The 20,028-nt window shown below is 39.2% G+C and overlaps 1 protein-coding gene across 1 annotated transcript; it reads right to left on the reverse strand.

Annotated features, from left to right (window-relative positions):
* Positions 1-20: 20 nt before the first annotated feature.
* On the reverse strand, positions 21-19,600 carry cd63 (CD63 molecule). Its single transcript, XM_072656377.1, has 8 exons — positions 19,383-19,600; positions 12,480-12,558; positions 6,177-6,365; positions 4,733-4,807; positions 3,643-3,741; positions 2,183-2,326; positions 1,799-1,882; positions 21-568 (listed from the first exon to the last, which is right to left on the reverse strand). The coding sequence occupies exons 2-8, from the start codon at positions 12,543-12,545 to the stop codon at positions 503-505; spliced, it is 723 nt and encodes a 240-aa protein (XP_072512478.1). The 5' UTR covers positions 12,546-12,558; positions 19,383-19,600; the 3' UTR covers positions 21-502.
* Positions 19,601-20,028: the final 428 nt, after the last annotated feature.

Genomic DNA, 20,028 nt, shown 5'->3' on the forward strand with positions numbered 1-20,028 from the left:
GAAGTATGCAAATGCACTGATTTTGAGAGAAAACCATAGAATTTTATTTCTCTTTCCAAAATATTTTACGCATTCAAAGCTTACCACTTAATATAATGCAGATAGTACAAATGTGGCGTTTCAGCCACGTATTTAGGAGAAGTCTGGGAGTGTGAATTGGAGTATAAAAGTCTGAAGTCAGCTCTCTATAAGAACAGAATCCGTTTCCAAAGGGAGCTAATAAAGTACAAACACGCAAGACTTGAAGAAAATAAACCACCGTGACAGTTCTTCACCTCTACCCTTTCTTTTTCTCAGCTTCTATGATTAAAAATATAGATGTCGCTCTGCTAATCTGCAATTAGGCACATTTTCCGTCTACAGCGAGACAGTTATAAAACTTGAACTTTAGCTAAACAAAACGAACGACAGGCATTTACAAAATAATGAGTCTTTAAGCCTTGAGTATGTAACTGATTTTAGTTTTTTTCTTCAGTTGCCAACTGAAATCCTGGGGCGGGGATCACATCACCTCGTAGCCACTGCGGATGCCTCTCATCAGCATACAGGCGAACACAAGGCCCAGGATCTAAAAGAAACCCAAACAAAGAGATCAGGAATGAAAAGCAGTGTAAATATTTGTGCGAAACTGACTGTAAAACTGTGTGCATGTTTCTTTTGTTAGCGCCATGCTGCGTTCTTGACAACAGGGAGCTCTGAAACTCCTACATTTTCCACCTATTAAGAATTTATGCAACTTGTGAGGTTTTTAAGCCAAAGTTTAGTGTGTTCTTATGTTATTATTAGTTTTTAAATGGATGTAGTCTAAAGCAATGTACTATTTATATAGCTTTTAATATGAGGATGAATATGATCTAGAACCCAACAAAACTGAGGTTAGTGTTTTTAACTGTCAATCAAAAACATCCTCATTCTGAATCACAACTTTTTATGTTAGACGAGCTACGCAAAGATCATGTGATTTAAAATCCAGTTTGAAATATAACCACCAACAAATTGCAGATCTTTAACGAGACGTGAAATGTACAGCTAGCTCACTATACATATAGGCATGTATATTTGTGTATTACCTCCTCCCTCTCTCTCTTGCTGTCAGTGTGCAGCTGCTCTATATAAATATTTATAAATTTACATTACATTTATGAAATGTAGCTGATGCTCTTATCCAGAGGGACTTACGAGGCTACTGGTAATACAGAGATGGGCCAATGCAGTGATAGAAGTCTTGCGCAAAGACTGTTATTGGTGTAGCGCAGCATAATCACCCAGACCAGGAATCGAACCCCAGTCTCCCACATGTTTATATATAAAAAACCAGTGACCACATATATTTTTTTAGACCTTTAGACACTCACACACACAACATATACATATGATTGTTTTTTGGGGTTTTTTGGGGGGGTTTTTTGGGATCATTGTGTGTGTGTGTGTGGGTGTGTCTAAAGGTTTTGGTCCTCAGAATGGATCAATAGAAATGCTCCAAAATGACTTAAATAAAAATAACAAAATATGTTTATAATGACCTCCATTAAAAATCCTTCTCCTGTAAAGTTGCCATTTTAGAGATACAAGGTTTTTCGATGATCTGATACACAATTGGGCGTCATCTTATTAAAACTATATCACGAAACAGTGAACTGAACTGAGGAAATCCAGACTTTCCGTGTAGGAATTAAGAGCTGGAGTTCCGTTCAGATGGATGTGGGTGGGAAACCTCGCAGTTCCCAGTTTGCTCATGAACGCAGCATTGGTACAGTTTAAACGTGTGCTCATGTGTGAATGGAGCAACATGTCTTACCTCTATGAAGGCAATGACTAGAGCTGCTACTGCAATCCACAGAGTGTTTTGCTTCAGCAGTTTCTCAAGAGCATCCTGACAGCCCTACATGCCGAACAACACAAAGGTATTACCACACAGTTATTACACAACATGCACTTACAGGTAAGCCTTAGAAGCCTTCTGCACTCATCACAGAAAGGCAACCCAATGTAACTGTGTAAATACCTGTGTAATCAATCATGCAGTAATTGAGGAATTACACATAGATAGTATAACATTCATATCTGCAGGTCAAAAGGTTTGTTTACTGTGGCTCATCTAAAGAGAAATAATAAAAAGAGGGGTGTCTTTCTTTTGACTAATTTCCTTGTGGACAGAAATGTATTCAGTGGCAGATCTTACCGTCACGTAAATCTTGTTTGTGTCATTCATGGCTTTTAAACCGCAGTTTAAAGTGACGTTTTTGCAGCAGGAGTCCGGGACAGAGATGCCATCCGGTTGGTACTTGACCCAGTCCGTAGAGTTCAGAGCTCCGCAGCATTTCAGCTACACGCAGAAAAAGAAGACATCTGGTGAGTGGATTTGTGTGTGTGTGTGTGTGTGTACATGGTTTAAAGTATATGGTGTTTTGATGCTTTCCTTCAATAAAATGTGCATGATATGGACTAAAGTATTGGGACACTTCCCAATCATTGTTTCTTCCAAAGTCAAGGACACTAAAAAAAAGCTTTCCTGTTTTTGTTGGAGTGTAACTGTCTCTGCTGTCCAGGGAAGAAGGCTTTCTACTAGATTTGAGGTGTTGCAGTGCAGATTTCATTGCATTCAGTGTAAAGAGCTTTAATGAAGTCTGGATGTTGGATGATTACCATCCCACCTCATCCCCAACTCATCCCAAAGATATTGGACGGCGCACCATCATAACCATCATTCCAGAGAACACAGTTCTACTGTTCTGCAGCTCAATTATGGGGGCCTTTATACTCCTATAGCCCACACCTGCCAATAGGTTCTGCTCCAAAGAGTTATATTCTACTGGAAATGCTTCTCTACAGTGACTAAAGAAGCTGTATATGTGCATTTGCATATCTGTGTCAGCAATAGGTGCAACTTTATATAGCTGAATCCATTCATTAGAATAGGTATTTGGACATATAGTGTAGTTACTAACAATCCCAATGCTTGCTGGCTATTGTTTTGTTTTTTTAATCAGGTCTTAATCAGTTTTTGTCCCTATTTAAGACTAGATTAGAGATTCTGTGATTTAAGTGATCGGGTTGATCAGATCAGTGACTTTAATCCTGTAGGAATCTGCAATGCTGTTCCTTCTTAAATTGTTGAGGAAGAGCAACCTTTTGAAGTTGCAACAAAAATGGCAACCCATCGTACATTTAAAATATTTAAAGTATGCGGTTTATTCTTAATAGTTGGACATCTAAACCATATTACATGTCTTTAAAGTCAGACTGTATGGCTGGATGTCAGTCAGGAAGCAGGATGTGAATTTTATGTCAACAGATGGCACCGGACAAACATTTGAGAAGTACACACATCCTGGGTAAACCCACTTAGACTACCTAGATTTGTCTTCTCCTCAGCTTAATATATCAGGTCAGCCGGAGACATGCTAAGCACTAACACTCTGAGGACTTCACATTTTAGTGGAGTGTCTTTTAAGGAGGCAAACAAATGCTTATGTTGTGTACGAGTGGTTGAATGAAAGTTGCTGGAGCCTCATGGATCCACATGCTAGTTAGTTCAGCCAGTTTATTACTGGAAGCCAAGGATTACAGATCAGGAAAAGCAGACAGCGTATTTGTGTTCATAGCTGATTTGTGTTTGTTTTGAAGAAGTGGAACACATACATCTTCTTGAATTTTGTCCAGACCTTGCTTGTACTCCTTACTGGCATTGTTGTACTGCTGGATCATGTCCCGGAGACCAGCATCCACCAGGCCTGACAGCTGGAGAAAGAAGCAAAAAGTATTATCTACAAATGTCAAACTGTCTTGGGTTTGGGACATGAATTAATCTAAATTAATTAAGATGAAAAACTAACATTAAAATACATGATCACTTAAAATGAGTTTGCTTTATTGTCATTTATGTAGTAGAAGTAAATTCTTCTATTCACATGTCCCAGCTTAAAAAGCCAGGCTCATATGTGCTACAGCAGCCTAAGGACCTAATAATAGCAGCAGGTATCAAACCCACAATCCTTTGATCAATAACCCAGTGCTCAAACCACTGAAAGCCAGGGTCAGAGCATACGGATTAGCCATGCTACAGCTCCTCTTGAAGCTGAGAGGTTTAAGGGCTTTGGTGAAGGGCCTAACAGTGGCAACTTAGTGGACTTGGGTATCAAACCCACAACCCTGTGATCAACGTCCACTGAAAGCAGTCCAGTAGCGGAACGCTAACAGCCAGAGTCAGCTATGCTACAGCTCCTCCTGGACTTGAGAGGTTTAAGGGCTTGGGAATCGAACCTACAGTCAATACCCTGTGGTCAATACTGCCGTGCTTAAAGCTCTGAACCTCCTCTGAAAGCCAGGGTAAAAGCACGGGGTTAGTCATGTTACAGCTCCTCATGGAGCTGAGAGGTTTAGGGCTTTGGTGAAGGGCCCAACAGTGGTAGCTTAGTGCATACCTAAGTCCACTCAGCTGCCAGTGTTGGGTCCTTCACCAAAGCTACACCACTGGGTTATTGATCACAGGATTGTGGCTTCGATACCTGCTGCCATTGTTAGGTCCTAAGGGTGCTGTAGCACATATGAGCCTAGCTTTCTAAGCTGGGACATGTGAATATAAGAATTTACTTCTACTACATAAATGACAATAAAGCAAAATCATTTTAATCTACTGTAAAATAAAAACTGTGTTGTCATTTATTTTATTGTGTGGGAAAGGCAACTGAATGATTGTGTCTGTTAAAAAGGCTTATACAAATCTTCTCACCTTGTCTCTGAAGACATAAGCAGCAATGGCTGTTGCAATTTCAATGATGATGATGAGAGACAGCAAGATGGCGAACTGTGGAAAAATAAATGTTCAGGTCAATTCAATGCTAACATCAACAAACCAGGTCATTGCTTTCCACCACTCTTCAGATGTATAGTATTCTTTCAATTCTACACAATAAACAAAGGCACACGTTTCAGTATCTGGTTGGACCAGTCTGGCAGGATGGTACGAAGCTGCTTAGTCATTTTACAGCTAGCAGGCTAATGCTATTTGCATGAGAACATCTGATCATATCAGCCCACTTCTATCAGCACTGCACTGGCCTACATGGGCTCGCTCCTGAGTACCTGCAAGATCTCATTTCTTATTATAATCCATCACGTTTACATAGATCATAGTGCGCTGGCTTCTTACTACTTCCTAGAATTCAGAAAACAGACATTTCTTAGAAAGCCTCCCAATTCTGGAATAACATTCTGGATAAATCTTGGGACTCAGACACAGTCTCAGTCTTTAAATCTAGACTGAAAACTTATCTGTTTAGTTTAGCTTTTGGTAAGTAATGTTTCCCCTTAGATAAAGGTTGTAGGTCCAGAGGTTCGCGGACACAGGGAATTGTGGTAAACTGAGATGCTGGAGCTGTCGTCCCTCTGCTTGCACCTTGATCACTCAGGTTTGTGTACGTTGGAGCAGATGGACACTAGTGTTTCAGGGTGGTCCCGTGTCTGTGTTACCTTCTGGCTCTCTCCTTTTAATTATGCTGTTATCTGTTAGTCAGATCTGCCAGAGTCGTCAGACACACTCTGATAATGTGCACATTCTCTGTACTCCATAAATCCAAACAGAAGAGAACTTCTCAGAGTTAATGACTTCCCACTTTTCCAGCCTGACTGCGATGGAAGGCTGACCGCTGTGTTCCCATTACCCACATCAGACCAGCTGCCCACCCTCCTGCCTACAGACTGTTGAAGTTTACATGGACTACTATTATTATTAATACCACCATTAACCATCATTACTTTCATTATTCTTGTCATACTACGATTATATTATTGATCGGATGATATGATTATATCAGATTATGATTATATTAGATTATTATTAAAATATCTGAGCAGAAGAACAGTATGTGGTGGTACGGTGACTTTTTATCAATACTTTATAAGTACGATAGAGGAGTCCCCCTTTGTGAGTCTTGGTTCCTCCCAAGGTATCTTCGTCCAGCTCTGGGAGAGTCCAGCCTAGTTCTGGGCTTACTGTCACATCAGCACTAAACGTAAACAAGTTAAGTCCTGTGCTATAATTTCCCATTAGGTTGAACTGGATGAGCTTGTCCAACCTAGCCCAACAGTTGCTATGAATGAGTTTGTGGGCAGAGCTTGGGAAAGTTTATTAGGGCAGTGCAAAACCATTGTATAATAAGTGAGTCCAGTGTTACCATGGTGACCATGCAGTAGTTCTCTTTCCAGGCTCCACAGCAGCCGAAGAAGGCGATGAAGAAGATGACGACTCCCACAATGATAAGGACGAGAGGAGCTGCAGAACCGGATGCACCTTTGATTACAGGTGTGTTGTGGAGAGCCACCTGAGCCAACACTCCGAGTACAATCAGAGCCAGGCCACACAGCTGAGAGAGAGAGAGAGAGAGAGAGAGAGAGAGAGAGGAAAATCATAATACAATATCTCATCTACAGATGGGAAGATATTAAAAAAAGTTAGTCTTTTTTTATATACATTATTTTTTATTTATGTATTTTTTAAATAAGATCTTTTTACACTGACTTCCATTAAATGTTTTAGTAAAGTTGCCCTTTTGGATATATAAATAAAAAAAGGCAGACCATAAAATTATGGTACAGCAAAGACAGTATCTGTACACGATTCATTTAATTATTAAAAGTTTACGTGGTGCTCGCTGGCTTTTAGATCACAGCATTACATCACTATAACAGAGGTCATGTAAAAAACACAACATGGGAGAAAATGGCCATGCCACACCTGTGTCATAAGCCCATGTGTCTGTGCTGGTTATTTATTAAACACTGGCTTGCCTAGTTTGTACTCATAGGAAAGCCCTTACAGAAAAGCCCCCTCATAAAGTTCCCCTTTGTAACTGCTAGGAGAAGCCTGAGTCATTTGTTTATCAAACTGGACGGCCTTTGACTTTACCAGTGACTATGACACATGTATTGTAAATGAAACTTTCCAGGTCATCATATCTACATTACTCAGACTCTGGTTATGTATGCTATACTCAGCATTGCATAACACAAGTTCATTTTAAAGTTAGGAGAAATATTACTGTAGATTGTGCATTTAGCAACAAACCACTTCAACACATACCCCTCTAGCCCACACCTGGCATGGTCCCAGGGGAAAATATGCTCTTACCTTTTCTTAAGCTATTTTCTAACTTAGCATTTTTTTCAATAATAGTTTTTTTGCGGGGTTTAGGCTGCCTTACCCACCTCAGCCAAAGTCCAATCCTTCTCTAAACACCAAACATACTGAACACTAGCACTGAACTGAAGCATTATTTAGTAGAACCTTCTTACTGACGTTATTTGCCAAAGGTGTTGTGAATGATACCTGTTCACATGTAAGTAAATACACACAGCACTTAAAGGATGTAGTCGGGAAAGCTCTGTCAGGCACACCTCGCTCTATCCGGCACTTGAGACTACCAATGTGAGTTACAAACGAATAGACTGCAAATGCAAATGCTAAATACAAGTCAAAAAGGGGATGAACTGAATTGTATGTTTATATAATAAATATATAATAAGAGTTTTTTTATTACTGTAGAAGCTCCAGATCTCATCAGAACAGATGCAGGTGAACATAAACAAGAGCTTCTCATTCTGAAGAAAGAAAGTAGGTGAGATCTTATGAGCTAGTCTGAAGAACAGAGCTCGGTTCCTCCAGGTTTCTCCTGGACGCCCCCCTGTCCAGCCAGCACAGCGTGGAGGATGAGTTCAACTCCATCAGCAGCAGCAGCAGCTCACCTGATTTACTATCATTAAGCCCTGATTTACCACCAAACCAGGTGTTGATCTGAGGAGAACTCTAAATAATACTAGACTCCATGAGGAGAACTTTGGAGATGTTCTAATGATGAACACAGTGATGGAGAACCACCACCACTTTTTTATGTAAAGGAGCAAGAGATTTGGTGTGTGTAATAAAAACATACAAATGTCAAAGTGGAGTTATGAAATAACTTATAATAACTAAGTTCTGGGAGGAGGAACATGACTGAAACTTTCCTCCTCCCTAATCCAACGTCCTATAAATTCTACGTTCCAAGTTCACGTCTACAACAAGTCTACGCAACCCTCCACCACCCCGTCACCTCCCTTTTAACCTTGTCATCTATCATTCTCCACCAATCAGCAGGGGGACTGGCTTCCTACCACAAAGCAGAAGCCACCTGAACTCCTGCCCAAAGTCCTCCTGAGTTCTCCCCTCATCTCTTACAGTCCCATCACAAATCCTTGTAAGATGAAGGCATGGTCCGAACTAGCAAATTCTGTGTTATGCATCAGTCCTGACATCTGAGATTTTGCTTGTCTAAGATGGGCAAGTTCAAAATATGAAATATGTTAAATTCATATCAATGAAGACATATAGTTACCATAACTTTAAATTAACAAAATTAATTACAAAATTAATTACATTAAATAAAAGTTAATGAATTTACTAATAAATAAATAAATAATTGAATTAATATGAAAATTATAATTTAAGAAAAATAATAAAATAAAAATAAATTATTTAAAATAAAATAAATAAAATTAACCAAAGGGGGTTTGTAAGATTCACATCCAGTTTGTGGGAGAGAAACTATGAGACATGATGCTATTGGCCCACATTCACCACATGTACATCCTTGTTTAAGCCCCTTACACACGAGGCAACACCAGTGTAAATATTTGAGGGTTTAATTGGTGATAGCAGGTCCCTGCAAGGAAAGGCCGAGTCCAGGGGGAAGGGAAATCCAGAATCCAGTCTGCTGCACTCAACAAAGCTCAGTGAATAGCTGTGAGGATTTGTGTTTCCCTGGCCAAATTATGTTCTCTATGAAAGGAATTTTTTTTCTTGCAGGCACTTTCTCTCTGAGCACTGCCTGGGGAAAAATACTGATCCTCACATGACAAGGTCACATGACGCTATCACGACACCTTAGTCATGAGGTTTCATGGCTACACTTTTCCACTTCCATTCAGGGATTGCCCACTGGAAAGACAGTGTTTTCCTGTGATGTAATTCACTCTCTTTCCCTCCAAATCATATGATTAATACACTAAAAAGGGTAACAGAACAGGGTAGTATAATAGATAGAATGGGGTTTGTGGATATGCTTTGTAAGACTAAGTAATTTGCGCCATTGGTAATCTCCACAACAAGAAGTAACGGTAATAAATTCCCTCAAATCAGGAGAAAAAGATGATAAAGTGATTTTAATCCCTTAATTTATCATAATGCGTTCGTTTGATCGCATGGGACAACTGATTTATAATCAATTCAACATTAATTGTGAATAAAACTATATCAATAGCAAGCAACTGGTTCTATGTTCTATGTTAATCCAAGGTGGAACTACACCAACTTTCCTCACTTTAGATCAATCAGTGCTGCTGGGCTGCAGATATACAGTCATAGCACTTAGGAAGCATTGCTAAACAGTATATTCCCTGTGATGAAGTTCAGTAGTGAACAGATTCATATCATAAGTCTTAGAAAGCAGTCCACAAACCATATTATATCTATCATACTACCATTTTAACTCAACTAAAGTCCTCTGCAACTCAAATCAAATAGATATTTCCAAATCATATGACCCATTCACTAAAAAGCATGAATAAAAAAAAATAATAATAATTGCCTTGAAAATGTAGTATAACAGATATTAAAGGGTTTGTGGATATGATATATTAGACTTTATAAGCAATTTGCACCATTTTTGTGTTACTAGCAATGCCTAAAAGGATGCCTAGCATATTTCCTCTGACATATGTGAAGCCAGTCACTGCCTCGTTTTAAGGCTAGACAGCCAGCTCACTCGGAGGAACACACAATAGCTCCCCATATCACTCCTAGTGTGAGGGAAGTGCCATCAACACACCCCTCTGAGAGCATGGTCAATTGTGCCCTCCCTGACTCTGGTTGCTGATGGCAAACAGAATGACCTTAGATTCGAACCAGCAACCCTCAGTCTTTTGATGACATAAGACAAGTTTATAAATATAGAAATATATTAATTTATGTAATATTTTTCTAAAGACCAAAAGGGTTCTATAAGATATTCAGACAGGGTGCACTATATGGAGAAAAGTATTGGGACACCTAGGCATTACACGCCTACGGGAGCTTTCACGGCCAATAGGAATTAATATGAAGTTGGTCCCCCTTAGCCCTGCAGTTATTGAGTCAGCACAGCGTTGGAGACTGCTACGCACTAGTCTGTGACTCTGTAACTTTATGTGGTTTGCGAAAAATCTAGGAGGGGAAGAAATTTCAACAGCTGAGTTACTGCAACAGTGTCATACTATTACAAAACCACACTGGAGTTCAGTGAGCTCTTTAGAACCACCAATTCCTTCACTAATGTGTGTAAGAAAGGCAGACTGCAGGGCTAGGGGCTGGATTCTATACACCTGTGGCAATGGGATTAAATAAAATAGTTGATTAAGAGGTTTGTCCCAATACTTTTTGTTCATATAACGTATAACTAAACCATATTTCATCACTTTGGATCAACACAGAACAAGTTCCGTGCCTTTTTCCCTTTTTCTCGTACTAAATATACTTACAGACTAAGCAAAAAAGATCCAAAAATTAAATGGAAAAAAAATTGTTGCATCTGAAGCCATGAAAAATAAACTTCACACAAGTGCAAGGCTAAAGGTTACTCAGAAGTTCTGCAAAACTCAGAAAAGTTCCCATAAATGTAGCGCAACCAGAAGCATCTGACCACAGAAGCCAGAGGAAATGACAAAGTATAGATGCCTGAGTGTGTGTGGGTGTGTGTGTGCTCATGTAGGCGTATATCAGCTGACAAAGTCCATACAATGGCTAAAACAGTAAACGTCTAAGCTTTACTCGTGACATCATCACAGGATTTCATCCTGTGGTTTTCATATGAAGAATGTGTGTTCTCTGGAAACTTGGGCTCAGGCCATATATTAATATATTAATATATATTCGCTGTGCCGAAACATGTCGTAGGACTAAGCAACGTCAACACCCCAAATGCAAAAGAGCTGCACTGAGACAGGAAAGACGTTATCGCACCTCTGATCTATTTAAGGTGTTACTTTTGACTGTGTTCATGAGTTTCAGGAGGACGTTATATTTAGTATACAAAAGACTCCAGGCTCTGGAGGTGCCAGTCCATGTATTTAAGCACCATAATCTTACAGAACAGACGGCACTGCTCTCACTGCCTGATAGAACTGCCTGGTAATGCCACTGTTCATTGGGAATTGTTGGTACAGCATAGCTGGGCCTGAAATGTAAAGCTTTATAAGTTTACGAGTCAGAACAAACTGGTGGAGACATGAGAGGTGTTGAAGATCTATGCAGACTGGGCCTAACAGCTTAAAGACTCACGTTTTTACTGTTCTTCTTAAGTCAGTCTTCTTAAGAACATATATCAGTATACAGAATAGTACATAAGACAGGTCATAGTATAGGGAACTATGTATAGCAGTGCCTAATGGAACACAGCACAGAATATGAGCATTCACTGAACTGCTGAACATCTTCATCTACAGTGGCATCTGTGAAGGGTTAGTTCTTAAAGGTGGTGTGTCAAAATCAGGAAAAACTGGCCAGCATAAGAACCTGAGCCACTTCGACAAGAACCAATCTTTGATGGCTAGACGACTGGGTCAGAACAGGTCTTGTAGGGTTTACGGTCAATACCTACAACAAGTGGTCTGAGAAAGCTGCGAGAGATAATATGCACCTAAGTCAGTCTATCTCTCGATCTCTCTCTTGCTCGAAGTGTGTGTGTGGGGTTTTTTATGTGCTCATACTTATTTATTAGTAGATGACGACAGTATTACAGAGCTCATCCCCTTGCGGTTCAAAGAGTCCCTCGCTTTATCTGGCAGAGGCGTTGTGAGAATGTATGGACCATCTATTGTTCCACTGCCCCCTAAACTGTTAAGTCTCAACAACCGTCTCTCTGAGCGTAATTAGAAACCGTTGTTTACAGGAAGTTAAGCTGGTCACAATGGGGCACATGTTAGTGACAAGTGCGAACAGGAACCAGTCAAAGTAGATCCAGATACTATCTGGATTCAAAATGCATGGTAATGTCAGGTGCAAACAGGCTCAATATTCGGGCCCACATATGGAATAAAGTGTTGGAATAAAATTTCCATCGTAGCGATCTAAGGATCTACACTTTGCAGGAAAACTAGAGTACAAAACCGAAAGGGATCCTTATGAATCCACGTTAATAAAATTCCACCTCCAGACACCATCAAATGTACATGTTTGACTGGTTCTGTAGACTTTCACATGACTACACCCCCAAAAAAGGAAGGAGGGTGTGATTTCATTGAGTTACGCAAAACTGATTTCCATGAACAACAAAGTCTAAGAGACATGCAATATGTGAATGACTGTGTGAAAAGTCAAAGGAAGCTGACATGAACGTAGCTGTGAACGGTATTTGGTCATAGCGACCTGTGACTGGTCATGACAAAAGATGACCAAGCTGAAGACTTACCCAGAAGACAAAGTTAAAGAAAAAAAGCAGGAACTTCACGCATTTCATTCCACCCTCCACAGCCATGGTGCTTTAGGTTCTGGAAAACAAAAAAGTAAAGCAAATCAGACATGATCATTACAGACAGCGCTTCATTTCAGTCACATTGAGTCCTGGACGGCTGTCTGACAACTTATAAAGAGGGGTGACATGGTAAACTTGGAACACTGCAATGCTGAAAGATAGAAATGCTCCGATCCAATCCACTGGATCAGGACTGGGGCGGATCCAGGCATATTTAAATGGATTGGGTATTGGCTATTTTAATCCAGTCCTAGCTCCAGTTCTTTGGTTTAACCGCTGTGTTCAACCCGCCTTCTGGCGTCCTCAAGACACCATTAACGGACATTATGAACAGTCCGCACCCGTGAGCGTTCTCAGAGGTAACTAACAGAGGTGTCAAGTAACGAGGTACAGATACTTCGTTATCTTACTTAAGTAGAAATGTTGGTTATCTATTGTTTACTGGAGTAATTAAAATGTTTGTTTTCATTCCAGTTCGTCATCGTTAAAAAAATAATAATCGCAAAAAACTTATCCAGCTAAATCGCACCATCGGAAAGTGTGACATATGCAGTCTAGTATGAAGACTGTGTCCGTGGCAGAGACTCAAGAGAGCTGCAGTGAAACGTCCCGACTGAGCCCCACATTTACATTCCAATAAAGCTTATTGATCACACGCCTCTGAACTCTGACTTTCTGCAGCTTTACAGAACTTCTAGACAACGACTCCTCATATTTTCCTCCATGAAGCTCATGTTAATGCTCAGTAGAGCACAGAGACGCTCCTTTAATAGAGCTGATATTACTGAAATGCTTCATTTTCAATGGGCAGATCTGCAGCTGAAACAGGAGCCTAGTGCAGCCCAACATTTTTAACATCAACATTTTAATAGAACATTCTCCTCATTATGGCTTTTAGAGAAATTTTTTTGTTTTGTTTGTTTTTTTGGGAGGGGGGTTGTTGTGTTTTCCTTCCATTACTTTTACTTTTCTACTTGAAGTGGTTTTGAAACCAGTAGTTTTACACTTTTACTGGACAACTTCTATATAAGTCTTTTTAAACCCCAGTATCTCCACTTCTACCTGAGGAATTAATATCAATACAACATCTTTGGTAACAAAGCAGACAGACTTCCATCACTGCAAACACAATAAAAACAGAACATAACACCTAAACAATGTATAAAGCTACTGCTGAAGCGCTCTGTTTCACCAGCAGGAGAACCGGTTTTACTGCGGTATTAATCAGCAGCTCATCTAATCTAGCTAAATCGTATTTAGCTATAGCAACACAAAGATCTGATCAGCATAGGGGCGCAAAATAACTGGATCTGGACATCTCTACTTTAAAATCTTTAAAACACAGCGCAGGTATCAGGATGAGTTTTGGATGAGGTTAGTTCATTTAGAATAGACTTTACACCGACAAATAAGAGTAAGCAATTACAATTTCCATTTTTACTGAATGTAATAAGAAACAGATGGTAATAACATTGTGTTCTAACATCTTATCGCCTCCTTATTACCTTGCAGTTGAATCTGACACTGTTGTTTGTTTACTAAGCTAAATCTCTCAATCTCTTTACCCTCACCTTTCTTCTTAATTTAGTTTCATTTCCAATTCCCACCCACTAATAAAAGTGGGAAATCAAGGTTTAGAAAGCAAAACGCTTTATCATCAAAAAGATAACTTATCAGTTACAGTTACAGTTGTATCAGTTTCAAAGAGAACCTACAAAGGCCCAAACTTGACCACTGTAAAATTCACCTTGCTATGCCTCTAGGATCACCAGCCTGCATTCCATGTCCTACTGAAGCGGCCAACTCATCTACAGCTAATAGTGACTTTACAGTGTGTGTGAAAGTTTAAAAAATAGGGAAATGCTAACAGGGTTGGTTCCTGTGCTGAAGACCTTTGTGTTAGAGTGGTCATGATTACTCGACTGATCAGCACTGATTAGTTCTGATCAGCACTGATTGGTGAATTGATCTACTGCTCTCTACAGCTTAATTGGAATACCAATTTATATGGTTACAGTTGTGCAAAATCTTTGTATCTCCATTTTTGTTGTATTAAATTTGCATTTTTTTCATTGTGTGCAAATTTCATGATGGACCAATAGAAATGCCACAAAATGTTTTGTACTACAATCTTTTTACACTGACTTCCATTTATAGTTAAGGTCTTTTTCCTTCTTCTGTAAAGATGGCATTTTGAAAGTTAAACGTTTCTGTGTAACAACGAAGTAATGCTGCGTTTAGCCAAAAATAATCATTAATAACAAAAAGTCTTCTAATGTTAAGCTAAGCTTTCTTGTTTATCTTTTTCAGTATCTTATTTTTTATTTTTATGGCTGATTATTATTCTTCATCTAACACATCTTAATAAATTACCATTAAATAATCAGTAGATTAGAAATGTGGAGCATTCAGGTGCTCTATATCCAGGTCTATATCCAGGTAATTGTGGGTTAATGAGAAAAAGATCATACCAACATTAGCACACCCAGAGCACAGGCCAGACCAAGAGAGGGCTGCCTGCCCTGTGCCTTGACCAAAGAAACAAAATCAGAATGTGGATCTATAGTTATAGATAAAATAATAGTTCAAACATTTCAAGCTCAGACCGTTTCTACCTTTGTAAACGTTGAAATGTTTACAGTGATTTATAATGGCAGTAAATATTCTTCAATGTATCTCACCCAAAAAGAAGAAAATGAAGCTCTGCTTGCACAGTAAGTTTATGCACAAAGGCTCTAATTGTATACAGACTTAAGCCTTTTTTGCAAGGGGGGTGGTGTCAATCCAACCTTAAGCTGGTGGTTAATTAATAACAGAATGCAGAATAAACAAACTATGAATTAGAAATCACAAGGTGACCCTGTGTAAGTACGGACTCAGCCTAAGACTGGCTTTAGCCTCAAGACGCAAGCGAAGTCCAAGCCACACAAACACAGGCCTGCAGTGTTAACAAGGTTCTGGTTTTCCAAAAGCGAAAGAATTCTACAATCCTGATGCGTGTCCCAGTGTCATATAACTCACAATAAAAAATACTTTATTTAAACCCACAGACAGACGTTTTTAACATTTATAATTTATTCCCTATTTCCACTATTCATTCCCCAGTTCCTCCAGTACTAAATAACATTTAAATATAGATGCTTTTAAAAAGTTGTTCAAATTGTATCACTTTCACTTCAACTCAAGTGTGTTCAATATGACAGGAATGTGCTCTTTACTCTTTACTCACATTTACATTTACTTCCCTGTTCTAGTCTTTTTTACTTGTTCGGCAGGTTCAGCACCTGGACTGATCTGTGGTTTCTCACACCTTTCATACTGTCATTATAGACTCAAACAATCTCAGAAAGTTAAGGAATTTCGGCTAACCAGCTTCAGTTAAGCTCCACTGTAGTTCTGCAGGTTTTTTAAGTGGTTGTTTTGATGGGCATTTTAGCTTCTCATGCTGTCATTACTTTAGCAAGGTTTTTTATTTACATTTATTTTACATTTACATTTACAGCATTTAGCAGACACTCTTATCCAGAGCGACTTACAAGGTAAGTCGTATTACAGAGGAGGGCCAGTGTAGTGTTAGGAGTCTTGCCCAAGGACTCTTATTGGTGTAGCGCAGCATAGTCACCCAGACTGGGAATCAAACCCCAGTCTCCCACGTGGTGTGGTAGCTCACTGGCAGGTAGTGGTGTTATCTGTTGCGCCACACCAACCACCAACCATTTTAGTTCCCTTTATATTACTGAAATGCTTCATTTTCAATGGGCAGATCTGCAGCTGAAACAGGAGCCTAGTGCAGCCCAACATTTTTAACATCAACATTTTAATAGATCATTCTCCTCATTATGGCTTTTAGAGAAATGTGTTTTTTTTGGGGAGGGGGGGTTTAGTGCACTATAGACCCCTGGGGCGCGGCCTAAGCTTTCGGCCTTTGTTTTCCTTCCATTACTTTTGCTTTTCTACTTGAAGTCGTTCTGAAACCAGTACTTTTACACTTTTACTAGAGTAAAAAGCTTAAGTTGATACTTCAACTTCTATAGAAGTCTTTTTAAAACCTAGTATCTCCACTCACTTCTACCTGAGGAATGAATTTCAATACTTTTAACACCTTCGGTAACAAAGCAGACAAACTTCCATCAATTTCGGCTAACCAGCTTCAGTTAAGCTCCACTGTAGTTCTGCAGGTTTTTTAAGTGGTTGTTTTGCTGGGCATTCCAGCTTCTCCTGCAGTCATTACTTTAGCAAGGTTGGTTTTATATTTACATTGATTTTAGTTCCCTTTGTCATCAATTAACTTGTACAGTACAACAAAGGGGGTCAGAGCGCAGGGTCAACCATGGCCAACAAGTGGTAGCTTAGTAAACGTTCGATATCCGACATATAACCCGGCTCCTATCTCCCAGTTAACTAACCACCAAACCACCAAACCACCACTGCCCCGTGTTGAAGAACTATATTTCAAAACTGTCGGACTGCAGCGGAAATATTACAGAAAAGCCCAGTGGCATTGTTTACTGTACATGTGCTTGATGACTGTCATGTAAACATTCATTGTGTAGAAAGTCATTCATCCGGCTAGATGACTCATACAACAGTAAAACTGATGATAGGTTACTTTGTTGATTTTTAATAATATATATGCTATATATATAAGATATTACTGTATCTACACTTTAGGGCTTTTATTTAGATTTTCTTTATTTATTAACTGTTCCAGGCGATATTTTATTTCATACTTACAACTTTGGAGCTGTTTATTGGAGCTGTCTAACAGAACAACTTTCTGTTTGAGTGGTTTTGATCTGAAACAACATTTTGTTTACTTGTTTTCTTTTTTTGTCACCAAAGGAGAGCAAGTATGCTCGGGGTTACTGCAACAAAACTCAATATGTAAACTCATATGTTCCATGTTTATTATCAAAGATATTGCCACATGTAATTAATATTAAATCATTATTATATTTAATTATAATAAAAATGTAATTAATAAACATGTTTGTTTACATTTTATAGAGTGTTTATTCATACACAAAGGGTTGCAACTGTAACAACTGCAATTTCCTTTTTGGGATCAATAAAGTATTTTAGATTCTGATTCCATACATAAACATTAACAATTAAAATTAGGAGAGCAATGTTTTTATCCACTAAGAAGCATCGGTAACATGTAACTAGTGGCCTATTTTCATGTGCAAATTAAAGTAAGCCATTTAAAAATGGCAGTTCAGCCTGCAGTATTCATGTGTTGCTTTTAAATAACTAAAATACAACAAATTTAAAATACAATTATCCGTCTTTTCATATTGACAAGCACCCAATTCAGGAAGCATGTGCTCATCGAAAAATCCAATTCCCCGCTACTAGCTTTTACTTGCTTTTTCTTTGTGTTGCTGCTTGTATGCGTTGATTTTATAAACACAATATTTCTTAGCCAACTTGAAGACAGAATAAGCATAAACCTTCAGGTTACGTAGGAATATTGTATTCACAAGATAAGTGAACATGAACACCACCACAAAAAGTCATAGACTACTTACTAGTGGCAAATCCCTGACTTTGAATGTTTAGGGAGCGTCAATAAAAAGTAAAGCTCGTCATTTAGCAGCAACACATGAACACCATAGTCAGAAAAATAATGACAGTCTTACAGTAAGACATTAACTAACATACTTTTTAATGGCCTACTCTCATATACACACATGAAGAAGACAGATAGCTAGCTAACCATCAAGCACATGCCACTGATGCTTATTACTGGGTATAAACATTAGCTACTCACCTACTGTTAATTCTTTGCATTTTGCCAAATATACTTTCTCTCTGGCGACAGAAAAACAGAAGTAAACAAAAGCGACTAAAACCAGCGGAACAGAAATCGGGACGTACTTACGAGCCCCATCGTCGTAAGAGGAACAGTGGTAGACCACTTGAAGGCTGCACGCGTCCTTCCACGCTACGCACTTTTCTGACGGTCCCTTAGCGTCAACGACCGTACGGCAATATGTTTTAATATTTAATATTTAATTTTATTACATTTAGACCATTTTTACTGCTAGTTTGTTCTGCCCTGTCTCAGGATGCATGAGGCAAACAGGAAATCAAAGAGAGCAACTCTGGATATGAATATGTAGAGATAGCTATTTTAAAGTAATACAGCTCTGAAGTAAACAGTTTTCCTGGATTATTAATAGCTCTACCATATTTACAGCACAGTGATCGCTAGTCACAAGCTTTACAAAAATAAACAGGTTCTTCAGACACTATTTCTTCTTTTTTGAGAAGACTCCAAATTGATCAGCCATTTTGTAATGATATTTTTTTTTCTGTATGATTGCAAAATGGATCATAACGGAAAGCCAGGATTATTAATATGGCGTTTAATGCTCAATAAACGGACCGAAAATGTGGGCGACTGTCTGTCTGACTGTCTGTCTGTCTGACTGTCTGTCTGACGCACTGCTGCGTGGTTAACGCTCGTGAACGCTGCCGAAATATGAAGTTTACTATAATAACATGAGGTTCCTCATCTAGCTTCAAGAAAATCTCTCGGATCCAGGTTCACATACTGAGCCAGTGCGCGGTCTCAGCTGGCAACACGTTGCCCAACTTCGCCAGACAACAACAATGCCACCATTCACTTCACTAAACCCAATTACTGCTGCTTAATGTCCATAACCTCTCGATTGAGTTAGTTATCTACGGTCATTTCCAGCCTAAACATCATTAGACAGCAATAATAATAAAAAAAAAACTTAACTTAAACCACCGTAAACTCGAATTCAGATATTACTGAAAACGCCCGTTATGTCTACTCTTCAGCCTGATCACAGCCAGACAACCACTTACCTTAGTTATCGGATGTAAGCGGCGGAATATTGGAAACACTGCCAGAAAATAACAGTGCTGGTCGGTGATAATGCGCTGCTGTGTCTTCACTGCGTGTTTCGACGGCTGAAACTGTTGGCTATGCTTTATTTGCTGTATCTACGTATTGTCTTGAACTTTCGGTCCCTCCCTTCTTCCCCAGCTAGCTACCTCCTGGCCCTTTTTCATGTGACCATGGCGTCACCCCTACTGTTTGCTTTAATGATTACACACACAGGCTGTAATGGAGGAGGATGTAGACCAGTAGACCAGACCTTGTGCCTCTTCTCTTCTGGACCCAAGATCCAGTTAAAGAAGGCGGTCAGTTACATTAATGATGCCAGAGACATGTTGTGCTGCAGTAACGAGGCACATCACATTACCAAGGCTGTTGTAGCCTAGTAATAGAGGACAGGTTTCATTTTTGAGTTCAGATATGATTTGCATATTAGCTAATGTGATAGTAAAGACATGAGCTGGGAATTGGCTTGCGGGTTGTCATAAATGCAGAAGACTGGCAGGTTTGGGTACTGTCAGTATGGTTCACCGAGGTCCAAAAGATGGGGGGAAAAAAACAAAAAAACACTACAAGGGTAAAATTTGTCCAATACATTGTCCATATAAAAGG

The sequence above is a fragment of the Salminus brasiliensis genome, chromosome 14 (assembly GCF_030463535.1).
Source record: "Salminus brasiliensis chromosome 14, fSalBra1.hap2, whole genome shotgun sequence".
In the NCBI taxonomy this organism is placed as follows: domain Eukaryota; kingdom Metazoa; phylum Chordata; class Actinopteri; order Characiformes; family Bryconidae; genus Salminus; species Salminus brasiliensis.

Coding starts and splice junctions, on each gene's coding strand:
- cd63 (XM_072656377.1), bottom strand. CDS start 12,545: ATGGCTGTGGAGGGTGGAATGAAATGCGTGAAGTTCCTGCTTTTTTTC. Junction 6,366..12,479: donor TCTTTAACTTTGTCTTCTGG/GTAAGTCTTCAG, acceptor TCTCTCTCTCAG/CTGTGTGGCCTGGCTCTGAT. Junction 2,327..3,642: donor TGGACAAAATTCAAGAAGAT/GTATGTGTTCCA, acceptor TTCTGCGTGTAG/CTGAAATGCTGCGGAGCTCT.